Source organism: Oncorhynchus nerka, linkage group LG13, assembly GCF_034236695.1.
Source record: "Oncorhynchus nerka isolate Pitt River linkage group LG13, Oner_Uvic_2.0, whole genome shotgun sequence".
NCBI classification, from domain to species: Eukaryota; Metazoa; Chordata; class Actinopteri; order Salmoniformes; family Salmonidae; genus Oncorhynchus; species Oncorhynchus nerka.
Genome location: NC_088408.1, coordinates 37,125,254 through 37,144,460, shown reverse-complemented (window position 1 = coordinate 37,144,460; position 19,207 = coordinate 37,125,254). Strand labels below are relative to the sequence as shown.

Sequence of the window (19,207 nt, the reverse complement as noted above, 5' to 3'; positions counted from 1 at the left end):
TTTTTATTTATTTAGAATTTTTTATTTAACCTTTATTTAACTGGGCAAGTCAGTTAAGAACAAAATCTTATTTAAATGACAGCCTAACCCGGCCAAACCCAGACGACGCTGGGCCAATTGTGCGCCACCCTATGGGACTCCCAATCACGGCCGGATGTGATACAGCCCGGATTTGAACCGGGGACTGTAGTGACGCCTCTTTCACAGAGATGCAGTACCTTAGACTGCTGCGCCACTCGGGAGCCTAGCAGGACCGGAATATAACCCCCAAAAACAAATCTCTAGCTACATGCAGAATCAGGGAACAGTTCAAATAAGTTCTGGTGGAACAATTACAGAGGGCTCAGTCATTTCTCTAACATTATCTCCTGAGCTTGTGCGAACGTGAAGTGAGATTTAAACAGGTCCTCTTCAAGGGACAACATGTCTGCCGGTAGCCACAGGATAGAGCTGGTCACCTGGCTGCATGATTATAATACTGAAGCGTTTAATGTGAGTTACAAATTCCGGGCTGCCGCCAGTGCTGTTATCTCAGCCCTTGGTTCGCTACCCAGCTAGTGTCTATTCAGAGAGCAACAGTGAGAAAACGTGCCCTGCTTTGAAATGAGTAACTCAGCCCAGAGGTAGGAATCACAGGGGGGCAGCAAAGAGCATGAGTCAATTTCAACCGGTTACAAACAGAGCTAGACACATCTACCTTTTCAAAATAAATTAGAATTATAGAGATAGAAAAACATGCGCAATCTATGTGGGTGAGCTTGATTCGTTAACACTGACGAATAAGTGTGAATTCTACATCTGAAATATGAGCATTAAAAAAAAGCCTCCCTGTCTCCTGACACCTATCTGTTATGTAGAGTGCACATACCATCTTCATCTGTCTGGATGATGGTCTCGTCGCTCTCCTTGCGTCCCTCGGGGTTGGTGAGGATCATCTTGAGGCTGACGTTGGTGTTGGGGGGCAGGTTGCCCACCACGTGGCGTGGGGCCTTGGGGTCCATGTCCAGGCAGTCGGCCTTGGTCTGATTGTTGGCGTTGTAGTAATGGTAGCAGATGGTGACGTTGAAGGTGTGGCAGCGGGTGATGTTGTAGCCCAGAGACTCCCAGTCCACAGCGATGAACCTGGCCTGGGTCTCGGCAATCTTCAGCTTCTTCGGGGTGCGCATCGGCTCTGGAGGAGAAAAAGAAACCCATGACTACAACTATGGCCAACATAAAATCACTGGAGAGACCCGTTTGTGTACAGTGTCATCTGATGTGGGGACAACATATACTGCCACTAACATGTCTGCACAGAAGAATGTGCACGGTTAGCCAGCATTAACACATCAGTTCCACATGGATGCTCTGTGAAAGCGCGGTGTTGATGATGGTGCCTGACAATTGTCCTTCAGCAGCACGGCGGCCAGTCTACACAAAGCTCCACTTTTCTTTTCCTCATCCCCGGATCAGAACATATCCACAGACAAATAATGAGGCCGTTATGAGGATTAAATGTCCATGTGAGAGAAGGGGGGGGGGGGGGGGGGCTAATGAGCAACGTAAACTGTGTGGATTGTGTTGAGCCAGCGCTGGTGACCAGGAGGACACTCACACAGCCTCTTAAGGGCTTCTGAATTAGCCAATATATCACCCTGGGAGAAAGTCAATATAATCCAGCCCGCAATCCATCAAGCAATCGCGCCATGCTGGATACTAATGACTCTAATAGTCCAATTTACCTGCGCGATTAAGGCAATGATGCAAGTAGCGCCTTTGTCTCACCGTGACTGTTTGCTATGTGGAGATGCAGCCAACACTGCAGCAACCAGCAAGGGCAGGACTTCAATAGGAGAATGACTTTAAACACTTTTAACACTGTATTTATGTACTGTGCTGATTTCCTCATTTTACAATGCAGTGGTTTGGACTTTCTGTACATTCATATTTGGATTGTCACTAAAGAGTATTAACATATTAGGCTTTATATTCAAAACACTACGTATTTCCTGTCCGTGCATAAACATGAGTTAGGGGCCAGGTTTGAGGGTTAATTAAGGGGCTTTCAATTTGTCCTTTATTGATGCGTTTCAGACACCGGCCTAGTCGTGGCTAAAGTGCAGGACCTGACATGTAGAGGTTGTGGGGGTTCAGTCTCAACTAAGTCTTCCACCGCAGTGAGCCCTGGTGCCCCTTCCCACTCTGCAACACTCATTCACTGAGTAATGGGGTAAGGATTCTGCCATGGCCGGCCTGGGGGTGTACGTGTGCACCGTGCAGGCTCTTGGCGTGGCAGGCCATCCTCACACAAAAGCCTCTCTCTCTCTCAAATGTCCTCTGTGGAAACAGAACTGCCCTTATTCTGTGCAGTCTCATCTCTACGACCACTGCTCTGAGCCACAGAAAGAGAGATGGACAAAAAGGTTAGACGTTCTATGTATATGCATGTTAATAACATGTTCTTTTTAGGCCAAACTGACAAGAAGAGAAGAGGAGAAAGGTTAACTCGTGGTGCTAAATCACAGATTGTCCATTTTTAAAGGCTGGGCCCTCAGCTGGGTGTAATCACCTGCTCTTTGATGAGCGTCGCCCAGGAGAGTCCTTCCTTTCTAGCCTAATTAAAATGAAAAGCTCTGAATAAAGACTGGGGACTTGTTAACATGAATCTGAGATCGACTGTTGGCTCTGGGGGTTATTATGGATAAAGCTCTCTACAACTCCATACACTGTTAGCGAGATAGTGGGCCATCTCCAACATTCATCTACACCACTTGTCATTATTCGCACTCATTTGTTTGAGCCATTTATATTGATGTGGCGTATTGTCTCAAATCAATGGCATGGATGTTGGCGCTATAACTTTGGAAAAACATGTCAATAGATACCAAAATGTAATTAAATCCCTCTTTTCCTCGGCGAAGAGTGGGGGGGGGAACAAATGTTCACACTCCTCTACCACCGTTAACCGCTGCCCTGCAGTGTTTCATTTGAAGTGGCGCCACCGGTGATGATGAAACGTTTGTCGTGACTTATTCAGTGGCCAGTGTTCCTGAGGGTGAGCAGTGCTCAGAGGGGAATTGGTCCAGGAGTGGCCACAGGTTGTCTGTAATAGAGCGGAAGCCGTCGCGAGCAACCTGTTGACCTCCTCTCTCTTCTCTTCACAGTACAAGCTTTTATTAAATACCCAGAGAACCGGGAAACTAAAATTCAATTTCTCCCCTTTTTTTGCTTCCTGAGCCCGGCGACATGATCGTTCAATACGAGACCATTTCTGTGTAGAGCCAATGTACACTTAGTCAGAGATAATTGTGGAAATAAAAGCAAGGGAGAGAAAAGAATGAAGAGGAAAAAGAACACGAGGGTAGAGACACACATCTCCCATAGGTCCATTTTACCTATAACAAGTCATTATCTGGTTGTCACTCACTGGGAAACGCACACAAAATTCAGTTGAGCCAGTGACAGCATGCAATTTCTGCACATTTTCACATGGCACATTTTTTTTTCTTTCTTAAATCTCGACAGGTTCTTTGGAGGCACGTCATAAATGAATGGAACGAATAAGTCAGTGCATTTTCCCCCACATAATAATACTCTTTGTAAGTTTGGTCAAGGGCAAAATCATTTCAAAAGCTGATTTTCTTGACAATAGAGAGTGAGGTCAACAGTGACAAATAGCGAGAGAAAGAGCGAGAGAAGGCCATTCTAACAGAAGAATCGGAGAATTCAGCCATAATGACATGTTATGATCAGGGACACGTTTCATCTGCCAAGTGGAACACATGAAAAAGCCAGGGTAAAACTATTCCTATAATCTTTACCACACTTGATCCACTCCAGCATATGTGCACGACGTGAACTCAGTAACGGCCAAATGATTTAGGATCAGCCTGAAATGGGCCTTGACTGGGAGATAGAGGATAAAGCCAAAGCTATACATTATCAACCTATTAGTAAGTGCCCAACCCATATGATGACCCGAAATTCAGGTATTCAGTTTGGGGGTGAAAAGATAAAAGAGTAGACAAAATAAATGAAAATACCAGGGACGAATAGAGTCGGATAGATTCCTGACATCCTCCATCATTTAAATGTCAACCAGGCAATAATAAATTGGGGTTAGAAATTAATTGCTTACGACTTCCAATGCCCCATCAACTTTCACCACATGCGTACACACAAAGAAGCAATAACATTTGCATAGCAGACAATTACCTGTCCCCCTCTCTCTCTTGCCCCCCCCCCCCCCATTCCCCTTCTCTATTCTGTGTATTCTATCACCCAGGGCAATGATTAACAACGCGTGTACCCTTCAGAGCTGATCAATAGCCGTGAAGTCCTGCATTAACTTTACAGATTAGGCAAGCCCCCTATAATAAATTCCATCGATTCCGGCAGCCTCAGATGCTAAAATCCCAGAGTATTTTTCAAGCCTTAAATTAAAAGGAGATATACGGTCCTGGGAGAGGCAAGGTGCCAGAGCGATTAGGAAAGCGTGCCCACTTTCCTAACTCCCCTTTTCAGGATGGATGCAGGCTGCAGCCCGGTGGCTCACCATACTAAACAGGACAGGGCCCTCCTTTGGCCCCTCAATTCAAACACACATTTCCCCTCTGACCCTCCTTGCACTAGGCTTCCTTTATCTATAGTGCAGTGGGTGGGTGAGGAGGGGTGAGGGAAAGAGGGGAAGTCTGGAACGTGGCCATTTGGGATGAGGACACCGTGGCGTCGTCCCTGGATCTTTAATCAACCATTGATGTCGAAAACAAAACCCATTGTTCGTACCGCCCGCTCTTCGCGGTGAGCGACAATGTATTCTTTGTCTCCACGGCGTTCAGCAGAGAGAAAAAGTAACATTTGCATATACGGAGGTAAATATTTCTCTACAGAGTGCTTACATGATTCAAAGGCATGTCTGAAGCACCTGATTAAGTGCACAAGCAATCAATCATAATCAAATAAGCAGTCACCAGACTCCTTAATGGCAAAGAAACCACATTGAATATCCTGTATTGATTTCAGATCTTCCCTCCTTATTTTGCAGCTTGATTCCATTATTTGTTTGCTAATCCGATTAGCAAGGCCCATGATTGCATTATAAGAGAGTTTAAGAATCTGTCACCCGTTGGGCTAAATGACCAATGAGGACGCGTCATGGCATTGCTGACGTGCTGCTGGTCCAAACAAATTACACACAGGGGGCTGGGAATGTGACAGGACGGTCACTGTCCTTCCTGCTGGATGGCAATCAGCGACGCTGCCAACCAGGCTCCACGGACCATGATTGATGTTGATTGGATGGAAAGGCCTGTAGTAATGCACCAACGTTCGCTAGCTTGGCATAGCCGGACTAAGAGAATTTAAGACACTTTATATTGTTGCTATGTGCATTTCTGCATGTAGTTGGTGTATACACGTCCAAGAAAGGTGATAAGTACTGTCAATCAAATCTCTAATTGTCGCACAACAGACACCAGGTGCAGGGAGAAAAACCCCTTTTAAATTATCGGATGCAAATTTATTTGAGTTGCTCAAAAATGCAAATATTGTTGTCTAGGAGAGTCTAGGAATGCACACCAAAGATGCTTCGCCTCCACGTGGATCCCACAACAGGTGCTGTCATTGTCGCACAGGAAAACAAAGCCCCCATTTCTCCTGTTTGTGGGCAGAACAGGGGGATTAGATCTTTAATTGCACCAGGAGTCTCCTGTTTGCTCACAGATTGCTTCTTCTCTGCTTCCCAACTTTCTTAACGTCAATCACAGTCGCCCGGTCTTCCACACTGCTCCACCACTATCTCTCCCAGGCTCCACCGGCTTTCATATGAAATCGACAGCTAAACCTTTTGGAGCAGAACAGCTCCTTTATCTCCTAGAATGGCAATAATGTCAGCCAGGAAGGCGGCTGCGGCTTGCACTGAGTTGCTCTGCAACATGTCTTGTCTGTCACTCTTTTATCATGACAAGAAAGGGAAAAAGTTAATGAAACACCCCAAAAAGAATGTAATTGAGGATTAAGGCAGACAAATTGTAGCTTGTGTAAATCAAATGGAGTTGCTAAACTTTGTAGAAGGTTCTGCTCTTTGACCACCCTGGCAGAGACAGGGATCGCGGATGACCAGGCATAATGGGTGTTTTCCAGAAATGGTGTGATTTGATGGTGACGGTGACAGCATACGGGGGGGATAGGGTCACTATGGGAAGGGGAAATAGCACAACAGGGTCTGGAGCAAACACACTTCAATTCCCCATAGGCCTTGCTGCCTGAGATTGCATGGTCAACAACAGGCCACTGTGCCAAGCAGTGGGCCGTCAAGAATTGCACGAAGGACAGTATTTGTATTCCGACCCGACCCGCAAAAAAAGCCTGCATAGGATAAAGGGGCCCATTTCGAAGGACACCCGATTTCAATGGAGATTTTACACAGAATAAGACCTTCAGACTACACGAGCTTTATGATTCCATAGTCAAGCAGGCTGACGCACTCTCCCCACCGTCACATGTGCAGCTATCGCCCCTTCTCAAGGAGACATGGGAGAACAAAGCCTAAGGACGGCCAGCAGAGGGAACAGAGCATTTGCAAGGAGACTTCCTCAAACAAAGCAATCTGAGAGTCACTGTAATTGTGTTCACCCTATTGTGGTTGATCTTTTGCGCCTCCATTGTGATTTGTTTTCTATCTCTCAGACCGCAGACGCCTAGCAGAGTGTTTTCCACTTCTTAAACCTGAGAGACTTTTTAAAAGGAAGCGCAGTCGTTTCTTTTTTAAATGAAGATCTGACAGCCACCATCAGGCACACACTATGTCTCTGGCCAGTCGGGAGGACAGCGAGACGTTTCTATATGAATCAAATCCAGTGAAAACGCTCCATTACTAGTCTGTCCATCTCTCTGCTCTTGTGAGTCAATACAAAACAAGTGGGGTGAGTAATAGGAGGCATTTCACCTAATTGATTAGAATTGTCAGGTCAGAAAGCTAAATGCAATTTTGAAGTGGCGCTCGCCACTTGTCGGTGCAGCAGTTTCTTCACTCGTGGCGAGAGAGAGAGAGGGGGAGAGAGAGAGGTCTTATTGAGGAGCACTCCCTCTCTCTCGCTTTCTCTCCCTCTTTCTGGTCTTCTTGACATAACTGTGATAAGTGGAGGGATTGAAAATGAATGGCTAGTGGTGAAATCAACTTGGTTCTAAGCTGGCCTTTGCAATAGAGGTATTAATAAGGGTGGCTGTTTTCTCCATTTACCTCTCCATTAGCCTGGGAACCATTTGGGTGGTCTCTGGGGGTGACCCAATTGATGTAGACCTTCCAATGACGAGGCGGCGGCGAAATCAACAGCCAGCTGCCCACACATTTCCCATTATTCCACTTCCCATCGAACCACCACAGAACATCCACTCTGCAATAAAGCTTGGCCAACATAGCTTTCCTACCACACATCACTTACATGGTTATGGGGAGAATGTAAATCCAATATCATTTATTTTTAATTGTGTTTTTAGCTGCTCCTGTAGGTCCCTATGGACCAGTGAATGTTGAGGCGAACACTGGGATGCACTAGACGCTAGGGCTGTCTAATGTGCTTTGCTCCATTAACCTCTGCTGGCTAAGACATTGTATCTAGCTAATGGCGTGTACATTACTTAACGGGTAGAAATATACAGACCCCCCCCCAAAAAACATCAATATCAACCCGGGGGAGAGGAGAAAGGGAAACTGCAAACTCTTTAGAGGATACAGGTTTATCACACTTTTCTCGCTGGCTGACGAACGAACATTTAAAAGATCTAGCGGCAGCTTGCCACGCAGAGCCAGTGTGTGTGTGTGTGTGTGTGTGCATGTACAGTGCCCTCAGAAACTATTCATAGCCCCTGACTTATTCCACATTTGGTTGTTTTACAGCCTGAATTCAAAATGGATTAAATACATTTTTCCAAAATCACACCCATCTACACACAATACCCCATAATGGACAAAGTGAAAACATGTTTTTAGACATTTTTGCAAATACAGAAATCTCTCATTTACATAAGTATTCACACCCCTAGAATCACCTTTGGCAGCGATTACCGCTATGAGTCTTTCTGGGTAAGTATCTAAGAGCTTTACACGCCTGGATTGTACAATATTATTCTTTAAAACATTCTTCAAGTACTGTGAAGTTGGTGTTGATCATTTCTAGAAAGCCATTTTCAAGTCTTGCTGTAGATTTTCAAGCCAATTTAAGGCAAAACAGTAAAAAGGCCACTCAGGAACATTCAATGCCAACTTTGTAAGCAACTCCAGTGTATATTTGGACTTGTGTTTAAGGTTAGTGTTCTGCTGAAAGGTGAATTTGTCTCCCAGTGTCTGCCGGAAAGCAGACTGAACCAGGTTTTCCTCTAGGATTTTACCTGTGCTCACCGCTATTCTGTTTCTTTTTATCATAAAAAAACTCCCTAGTTGTTGCCGATGACAAGAATACTCATAACATGATGTAGCCACCATGCCTGTAAATATGAAGATTGGTACTCAGTGATGTGTTATGTTGGATTTGCCCTCATAGATAACACTTTGTGTTCAGGATATGCTCAAAGGAATATTCAGTGTCTTTTTTTTGTTTTACCATCTACCAATAGGTGCCCTTCTTTGTGAGGCATTGGAAAACCTCCCTGGTCTTTGTGGTTGAGTCTGTGTTTGAAATTCACTGCTCGACTGAGGGACTTTACAGATCATTTTATGTGTGCGGTACAGAGGCGAGGTAGTCTTTCAAAAATCATGTTAAACACTATTATTGCACACAGTGAGTCCATCCAACTTTTTATGTGATTTGTTCTTGCCACAACAAAGGGACTGAATACTTATTGACAGAAGACATTTCAGCTTTTCAGATTTAATACTTAAAAAAAAATATGGTTTTATCTAAAAACATAATTCCACTTTGACATTATGGGGTATTGTGTGTAGGCCAGTGACATTTTAAATCCATTTTAAATTCAGGCTGTAACACAACAAAATGTGGAAAAAGTCAAGGGGTGTGAATACTTTCTGAAGGAACTGTATGCCTGCGTGTGTATGTTAACCAGTATTGGGGGAAAAATGTTACAAAGTAACGTGTTTGAGTACCCAGACTACTATTTTGTGATAACGAGTAACCTAACGTGTTACTTTTTACTTTACTTTTACAATATTATTTCATATTTGACTTTGTTGGTGTAAACAAACAACGAAAATCCCTCCCCCTAAGCTACGTTCACCACGGTTCCTGTTTCTGCATGAATGTTGTGGCGGGTAGCTGGCATGGTAGCTGTTAGCTTGATAGCTAGCGAGATGGTAGAAATAATAGCCTTTATCGTGGAAGTATTCATATTACGTTGAATTGGTAGAAGGACAGATGCTACCTCTTAAATCTTGACTGACGCTACTGGCAGGATTCAAACACAGGACCATCGGGTGAAGGCGAAAGCACAATTGATTTATTTGGTAATAAAGTAAACAACGTAGCTAGGTGACCAAGTTAGGCTCAGTTGATAAAAATGGACATTTCTCCAGCTCCATCTTCTCCGTAAACATAAATGAAAGGACACTACAATTACACATTGTGATCATGTGATTTTACATAGAATATCTCTGCCCAGTTCGTATCTGTGGGTTAAATAGATTGGCTGCCAATTGTCCATGTTGGTTTTTATAGATGTAATAACTTATGTGTAAATACAGTAATTAAACTAAATCTTTTATATTTTGAGTATTGTAAAGGAGATATTGCGTCTGTCATTATTCCTTGAGTTGGTATAGCCCAGAGTTATAGATTAGGCTATGGATGGTAGGCTTATTCAAGCCATTCAAAGATCGTGTGCGCCCTGTACTGGGCATAAGAAGGAATGACCAAGGCATCTTCAGAGGGTTTTCTGTTTTCAGTAAAAACGCAAAAGTAATGTAACAAGTTACTTTCCAAAAGAAGGAACGGTGCATTTTTCTTTTTTTACATTGACATTTTAGTAATTTAGCAGACACTCTAATCCAGAGCGATTTATAGGAGCAATTACAGTTAAATGCCTTGCTCAAGATTTTTTACCTACTGGGTTCTGGGATTCGAACCAGCAACCTTTTGGCTACAGGCCCAACGCTGTTAACCGCTAGGTTAATATCTCACATAGCAAAGACAGTTTCGTTCACAAAGCTAGGTATGCTCAGGTTTGAACTCCTCTCGTTCCTCCTCAACCTAAACAACTGTCATCCACTCCGCTTAGTACACAAATACTGCTCCAAGATGTCTGATGTCATAGCAGGTACACCGTAAACACCTGAAAACCAGTTACAGCTGCCAAATGAGCTTGGCTTCACTGATGAATTCATAATGGGAGCTGCCATCTGTTAATTACCCAACTGAAATTAGCCAATCATTTAGACCCCTCTTTCCCAGACATAATAGGAAATGTATTCATTTGCATGAGTTTAAAACACCCTATCAAACCAGTGCTGTTTGTTTTCACAGTCTCTTTAGAAGTCGGAGGCATTGAAACTCAAACCATCATTTACACTCTTGGTTCTTTGCTCTCAAATGTATTTGCTCTTATTTACTCTCTAAAGTGCCTAGCGGTGCACTACAGGAAGTCGGAGCAGTTGGAAAATATTTAACCATCTTCACATTACTGCCTGGCATCTCTATCTGAATATATCCATTAAAATATTAACCACAGAAAAAAATGAAAATAAATGAAGGCTGAGAGTGTGAAGGGGTGTGTGTGCGTGTGGGTGGCTAGGGCCATCTACTTTAAGTGGTGTCTGTCTTCCGGGTAGCCTACTCGGTGTGTGAACTGCTGACAACTTGCAGCTGATTGTTGACACATCAACCAGGATTAAGGGGCAGGACAATTTGTGACTGTTGTTGTTTTGGTAATCAGTGGCTGTATTGGAGGGGGAGTGGTTTCTCCTCTCCTAGGCAATCAGCAATTAGTACCGGGAGGTGTGCTCTTCACCTCTGCTAGGCAATTAGCAATTAGTGATAGTACTTCAGTCTCCCCTGTTTTCTCAGTGGCAGCTGTAAGCTGTGGTCGTATCAGCGGCGGTGTCATCGCCAAAACGAACTTCTGCCGAGCTGTTCAATGAAGGAAAGAGAGGAAGGCTCCACACCACTCTCTCACTTGAGTATTTTACCCAGTTATTTTCAGATTCTCATTTTGCTCTTTTGTAGCTTTGTCAACTATGTGTGTTTCTATACCTGTTTGCTTCTCTCCCTGTAGGCCTCTCCCTTCTAATTTAGTGTAACCTCAGTGCACAACCCATGCAGAATTCCTGGTCTATGGCAGTGTTCAGAACTACCAGTCTGGGGTCAAGAATGCAGAGTTAATCCCAGCCTATGCTGCCCTTCAGTCCCTAGGGTTTTTGGCCCTGACATTAATCACCCCAGAGAACACTGCTCCCCCAGCTGCGCTCTTTTCCTCTGACTACGTTTTCACTCATAGTCCGAAAGCATCTGGTCGTCGGGGCACTGGGCTAACAATTTCTCCCTCGCTCACGTGTCCATCTCATTTGAATTCGATGCTGTCACTTTTCCGCTCAAGGTTAACATTGTCATCTATCACCCACCAGGTGCCCTTAGATAGTATCCCAATGAGCTTGACACCTTGATAAGCTAATTTCCTGAAGATGGCTCTTGGCTCATCGCACTGGGCGACTTCAACCTCCTCACCGCAAACGAACAGAACTGCGTTCTGATGAGAAAATGGAAGCACTCATCATTTCACTCCCTCTACCTTCTCTTCCTCTGTATTAAGTGCTTAACTTGTAACTAGGGTGGCAGTGTTTTCATTTATGGAAAAATAACGTTCCCAAAGTAAACAGACTATTTTGTCAGGACAAGATGTTAGAATATGCATATAATTGGCAGCTTAGGATAGAAAACACTAAAGTTTCCAAAACTGTAAAAATATTGTCTGAGTATGACAGAACTGATATTGCAGGCGAAAGCCTGAGAAAAATCCAATCCGGAAGTGACTCATGTTTTGAAAGCCCTGAAGCTCTGCGTTCCGATGCGTCCCTATTGAGCAGTGAATGGGCTATCAACCAGATTCCTTTTTCTACGTATTCCCCAAGGTGTCTACAGCATTTTGACGTAGTTTCACGCCTTTATGTTGAAGAATGAGCGTAAGCGACTACATTGCGTAAGTGGCCACTTGTGATTCTTGCGTAAAAAGAGGTAGCCATTTTTCCTCTCGGTCCTACTGAAAAGCCAATTGTCCCGGTGGATATATTATCGAATAGATATTTGAAAAACACCTTGAGGATTGACTATAAACAACGTTTGACATATTTCTGTCGATATTATGGAGCTAATTTTGAATATTTTTCGGCGTTGTCGTGACCGCAATTTCCAGGCGATTTCTCAGCCAAACGTGAAGAACAAACGGAGCTATTTCGCCTACAAAAATAATATTTTGGGAAAAAAGGAACATTTGATATCTAACTGGGAGTCTCGTGAGTGAAAACATCCGAAGCTCATCAACGGTAAACGATTTAATTTGATTGCTTTTCTGATTTTCATGACCAGGTTGCCTGCTGATAGCTAGGCATAATGCTATACTAGGCTATCGATAAACTTACACAAATGCTTGTCTTGCTTTGGCTGTAAAGCATATTTTCAAAATCTGAGATGACAGGGTGATTAACAAAAGGCTAAGCTGTGTTTCAATATATTTCACTTGTGATTTCATGAATAGGAATATTTTCTAGTAATATTTATGTCCGGTGCGTTATGCTAATTAGTGTCAGATGATGACAACGCTCCCGGACCCGGGATGGGTAGTTACAACAGTTTAACCTGTTAGTCCTATAGGGGCAGTATTTCATTTTTGGATAAAAAGACGTGCCCGTTTTAAGCGCAATATTTTGTCACGAAAAGATGCTCGAATATGCTTGGAATTGATAGTTTTGGAAAGACACTCTTACGTTTCCAGAACTGCAAAGATTTTCACTGTGAGTCCCCTAGAACAAATGCTTCGGGCAAAACCAAGATGTTTGACCGACCAGGAAATGAACAGGATTTCTGAGGCTACGTTTTCCATGATCGCCTTATATGGCTGTGAATGCGACAGGAATGAACGGACACTTTATCTTGTTTCCCCAAGGTCTCTGCAGCATTGTGACGTATTTGTAGGCATATCATTGGAAGATTGACCATAAGAGACTACAATTGCCAAGTGTCCCGCTTGGTGTCTGCGTGGCAATTGGTGCGCAAAAGTCAGGTCCCAGTATTTTTCCATTCGAATCAGAGAACAAAGCTTGCTTCAAGGACTGGGCTTTCAATGGAGAGATATATGCCAAACCACCTTCAGGATTGATTCAAACAACGTTTTCCATGTTTCAGTCGATATTATGGAGTTATTTCGGAAAAAAGTTTGACGTGTAGGTGACTGAATTTTCGGTTAGTTTCGGTAGCCAGATGCATAGTAACAAAACGGAACGATGTGTCCTACACAAGAATCTTTCAGGAAAAACTGGACATCTGCTATGTAACAGAGTCTCCTCATTGAAACATCTGAAGTTCTTCAAAGGTAAATTATTTTATTTGATTCCTTGGCTGGTTTTTGTGAATATGTTGCGTGCTAAATGCTAACGCTAAATGCTAAGCTAGCTATCACCACTCTTACACAAATTATTGATTTTCTCTGGTTCAAAAGCATATTTTGAAAATCTGAGACGACAGGATTGTTAAGAAAAGGATAAGCTTGAGAGCAGGCATATTTATTTCATTTCATTTGCGATTTTTAGAAATCGCTAATGTTGCGTTATGGTAATGAGCTTGAGGCTGTAGTAATGATACCGCATGCGGGATGGGGCGGACTATGAGGTTAAGCCACTTTCTATCACTCCAAATTTCAAGTTTCTGCCCCTAACCCTAGAAAAGTATTTGCCACCTTCTCCTCCCTTCACCCCCTCTCTCCCTCCCTCTCTGCGGACGACTTTGTCAACCACTTTGAAAAGAAGGTTGACATCTGCTCCTCATTCACTCAGCCTTTTCATCTTTCTCCCCTCTCTCTCCAGATGAAATCCTGCGACTAGTGAGGTCCGGCCGCCCAACAACCTGCCCACTATACCCCATCCCCTCTTCTCTAGACCATCTCTGGAGACCTTCTCCCACTCCTCACTTCCCTTGTCAAATCATCCCTGACCACTGGCTGTGTCCCCTCTGACTTCAAAATAATTAGTCGCTACCTTGCTCAAGATACCAATACTCAACCCCTCTGATGTAAAACTACAGACATATATAATTTTCTTTCCAAAAGACTAATCTGATGTCAAACTATAGACCTGTGTCCCTTGCTGTTCTTTCCAAAACATTTGAGCGTGCTGTCTCTGACAAACTCTCTTGCTATCTCAGAACGATATTGACCATAACCAGTCAGGCTTCAAGACGGGTCATTCAACCGAGTAGTCTCCTGGTTGAGGCTTTCCGCACTGCTAAAGCTGACTCTCTCTCTCCTCTCTTCACATCCTCCTTGATCTATCCGCTGCCTTCGACACCGTGAAACATCAGATCATCCTTTCTACCCTCTCATGGCTGGGTGTCTCAGGTTCTGCACATCCTTGATTGCATCCTACCTGGCAGACAGCTCCTACCAATTCACATGGAGAGGATCTGTCTGCACCACATACTTTGACTACTGGTGTACCCCAGGGCTCGGTTCTAGGCCCTCTACACACCAAGTCACTCAGCTCCATCATATCCTCACATGGTCTCTCCTATCATTGCTTTTCTCCTTCCACCCTCTCTTCTGACACCCAGGTGGCGACACACAGTATCTGCCAGGCATGCAGAGATCTATCTCAGCCTACCACCTCAACCTCAACAGGATGGAGCTGCTCTTCCTCCCGGGGAAGGCCTGACCGCTCAATCACAGTTGACAACTCCATGGTGTCCCCTTCCCAGAGTGGAAAGACCCTTGGTGTGACCCTGGACAACACCATGTCATTCTCTGTAAACATCAAAGCAGTGACTCGCTCCTGCAGGTTAATGCACTACAACATCCATAGAGGTAAACATTACCTCATACAGGAAGGGGCGCAGGTCCAAATCCATGCACTTATTTCCCATCTGGACTACTGTAACTCGCTGTTGGCTGGGCTCCCCACTTGTGCCATCAAAATCATGCAACCTATCCATAACGCTGTAGCTTGCCTGGTGTTCAACCTTCCCATGTCATCCTGCTCCTCTGCACACTCCACTAGCTTCCAGTCGAAGCTCATATCCACTACAAGTCCATGGTACTCAACCCAGTCTCTTTTGGATCACATTCACAGGTTTGGAAGAGCTAGCCTGCCCTGCCTAAGTCTGTCAATTTACCGGATTATGGTAAGCCGTCGCCATCTTCATATGTTTTCTGCTGTTAGGCCTCAAATCTTCCCTTCGTTGACAGGAAGTTCTTAATAATGGGTTTCCAAGAAACTGAGGGAACAGCCAGAAAATCTTTGGTTTCCAGAAATAAACCACATACAGTCAGTGAGATTATAATGCACTGGATTTAAGGCGGCTCTGGGTAAGAGCTGAAATGTGACGTTCTTTGGGTAACACCTCACCTGCTGTAACTAGCTACTGTGCTATGCTGTTGTGACTTTGTGTAAAGGTTGAACTACCGCACCTCGTCTGTGCAAATATCAACTAGTTTCTATAATCGATCATGTCCACTGTAATACAGGCTGGCATTCTCTGAATCACTTGTCAGCCCCTCTGTGTGAAGTCCACCTCGAACATAGTCAATGACGATCCTAGTCATCCGTCAGCCATATCCCACTTCGATGGAGAATGTCTGTTCCTGGCCTCCACAAGCCTTTCTCCATTCCACTCCTCTCTGTCCATAAGCCTGTTGACTGACAGTATCGCTGCTGAAATATGGCCGGATGGCTGTTTCTCATAATCAACCACACAGCCTATACTGAGTGTTAAATATCCCACCCTTCACTAACCATTAACTATTTCACCCACACGATGCTAACATGTGTGATCATGGTTTCAGATTTTAGTCTGCAGGGTGTTTAAGATGTGGACTGCTTTTAAAACAGATGTGTTTATCCCAAACTTGAAGTAGAGGAGACTAATAATTGTGTTGCCGCTCTGAGTGATCAATATTTTTTCCTTTTCCTGCAATCAACCAATTTGCGATCCATTTCCTGTGTCAATCATTTCCAGCCCGGGCTTGCCACCATTCAGACTAACCTCCCAGTCCTTCCCAAACTTGATTATATTTCACCTTTTATTCTCCTCAGACAAGTACCAATAAATCACTACTTCAGGAGGACTCCTCATAGAAAATATAACAAAGGAATGGCGAGCATTGCCTGCGTCTGCCTCCCCCTGAGACAGCTGGGAAAAACTAATTCTCACTATTCCCAACGGGGAAATGAAACGCTGTGTGTCACTCCAGTATCATATCAATTACCCACACAGTTACCACTAGCACTAGAGAAATTGTATTCGGGGAGAGGGACGGATGTGATTTTCCTCCTTGTGATGTACCGAACGGCGATTTTCAATTAAGAGTCAGCAGGGTTGACTCTGGATGGAGCTGGCAATAAGAGTACTATCTGCTGCTACACTTTCCGACATGGAAACTATTATGAGAGATCTAATGGCGTACATGCCACAAGCGAGGCTTGTAGTAGCTTGATACACTAGAGGAAAAAGTGCTACTTAATTTTAGCATTTTAAATGACCTGAATTTCACAATCTCTGGGAATCTGCATGTAGATTTCCAGCAGTGAGGAATGAACTGTTTTTGAAATCACAAAAATACAAACATTCAGCAAGACTGCACAACTTTCACATTCTGAATTGCTACACATCGAAAAGCTGAGATTTCAGTGAACTACAGCTGGTGTGTGTGTGTGTGTTTGGAGGGGGTATTCGGCGTGCCACTGAAGTCATGGCCACATGCGTTTTGAATACACGCACATCCCTTTTAGCTTGCGTCAGGCATACGACCTGACAAACTACACTACTGTGGCTGTGAAATGTTTGTACATATCAAGTCACAGTGCCCAGCCATTCAGAACACAGCAGTCGCTAGACTCTCTACTTCCTAGTCACTGACAATTAATCTGACTGCTTCTGAGGAGGTATACAGCCCCGGGACGAGCAGGAAGCTGCTCCACTGCTGCTGTCACTTTCCATACACATTCCTCCTTCCACCCATTACAGAGAACAGGTTCCTCTTTGACCGTCGCTGATAATGGGTGTAGTAGAACAATAGCAGGTACAGTATGGTCGTTAGCGGTGAAATATGAGGTCTATTCCTGAGCGAGGCCATGCCATTTCCACAGGAGGCTGCGTGATCCATACATCCCTATATAAAGAGTAGCACCACAAATCACAGGGAGGAAGGAGCCAGATAAATCTGTAAAACAAGCCCAGGCACAGATTACTTAACTTTGGCACGAGCAAAATGTCAAGGAGGCATCTTTTTCTTCTTCTCTTTTGCCATCTTTTATTCATCTCAGCCCTGATAGCAATCCATCACATTTAAGTACTACTGTACGAGGTGCAGGGAGAACCAGTGTCGACTCACACTGTGCACTGTTGGGACTTCCACTTAGCAATATTACCTCCAGGACAACCAAGTTCCAAGCAAGTAGTTAGTGCCTTATCTTACGGAGCTTATTGATGTGGTAGGATATTAACCACTGCAGAATAGTAGATGTGAAGAGGATCATATACACTAGAATGGAAAGTCTATATTCCTGTGATCTTTAATTGTATTGAAATTGCAGCCGGTGCAGAGAGAGCGAGAGAGGAGCCAGGTACTAGAGTTAAAAAAGCCACACATTTGTCCAATTGCCTCGTTTTGAAATTCAAATTGCAGAGCCTGTAAGGAAGCTGATAAGCAGTCTAAAGGAGTAGTCAACACACACCCTAAGATATAGTACAGGTGGAGTATATGTAATGATGGAAAGGGGAAAAATATATATCATTAAGGATTAATGCAGAGTAATGGTTTATTAGGAAGGTCTAGGTAGTAAGGTTTTAGCATACATGTGTTCTAAACACTGATAGAAGATGTTCAACTGGTTCAGTAAAAAGGCTAGTAAATGGGAGAATCCAGTGTGAGAATTGACTATATAAAATGTAAAGTATGGCTGAGAACTCATTCAGTAATACACTATTCTGGCACCTGGTGTATGACGCACATGTTTGCACAACATCACGGAGGTATTATTCCTTTTCCATGTTGTCATTCATTACTTTATGGTTCAAATGGAACGCGACATTGTTCATCACATCCAGAGTAATGCGAAGGATCATGTTTTTTGCCTCGACATAATGAGCAAAAGATGGGTGGCTGAACTACAAAAAAAATCGACCAGAACCGAGCAAAAAAGATAAATATAAATGAATTTACATTTAAATAACATTTCCCTCACATACAGATAATGTGAGCAACTTCATGTTTGTTGAAAGGATCTGTGGTCCCACTGACGCTTCGTTGTGCATTCTGCAGAGGAAGCCCGGGCTAACTGTTGAACAAACATTAATCACCATCTCCTTTATCTGCTCTGCCCGGCCCAGCCTCCACAACACCGCCAAGCGCTCTGCTGTTAGGGAGGCCTCGGCACGCCGCGGGGTGCGCCACAGAGCCAAAGCCATCCCTTGCATTTCATTACTACCGCCTCTTTAAAAGGCTTTAGCCTGGGAAGATGAGATAGTCGGGATGGCTGCCGCAGGGCATTCCGGAAAATTGCTCAGAGTTTTATATATTTGTGGACGGCCACTCGTTGGTGGAATGACTTATTTCACAAGAATGAGTGATAACTCGCAGACATGCTATGTCAGGGAGAAAGAATAGCACTGCCTTGTAGTTTAACTATTCAAAAAGAGGCTTTCTGAGGATAATGGCCTGTTTATAATGGGCTTCCAAGGACGAGTCTGTATAACCTATAATACAATTATTGTATTGGCTGAGATTTGAAAATATGTACGTGGTGAAAGTATAAGTAATAAAACCATACTTTCTTATTGTTGGAAAAGACACATTTTCATTGAAATGTTAAATGTTTTTCTCTGGCAACCTGATCAATACCAAACAATTGTTTCATGAGAACTGCTATTCACTAGCTCCTTTTGTGTGAATTGTTTGGTACAGCATGTGAATAACATGGCATAGTATGCTTTCAACAAAAGCACTAAAGCCTTCAATAGTATACTGTTACTTTAAGGCAAAGCAGACCCTGTTTCAGCACAAAGACAAACCCCATTTTCAA

The 19,207-nt window shown here is 43.8% G+C and overlaps 1 protein-coding gene across 10 annotated transcripts in view; it reads right to left on the bottom strand.

The window, feature by feature from the left end:
- ptprk (protein tyrosine phosphatase receptor type K) overlaps positions 1-19,207 on the bottom strand; it is a 148,466-nt gene that overhangs the window by 35,153 nt on the left and 94,106 nt on the right. For all 10 annotated transcript variants that reach the window (XM_065026402.1, XM_065026403.1, XM_065026404.1 and 7 more), the window contains exon 8: positions 869-1,171. In XM_065026402.1, the coding sequence (XP_064882474.1) occupies positions 869-1,171 (303 nt within the window). The remainder of the gene's footprint in view (positions 1-868; positions 1,172-19,207) is intronic.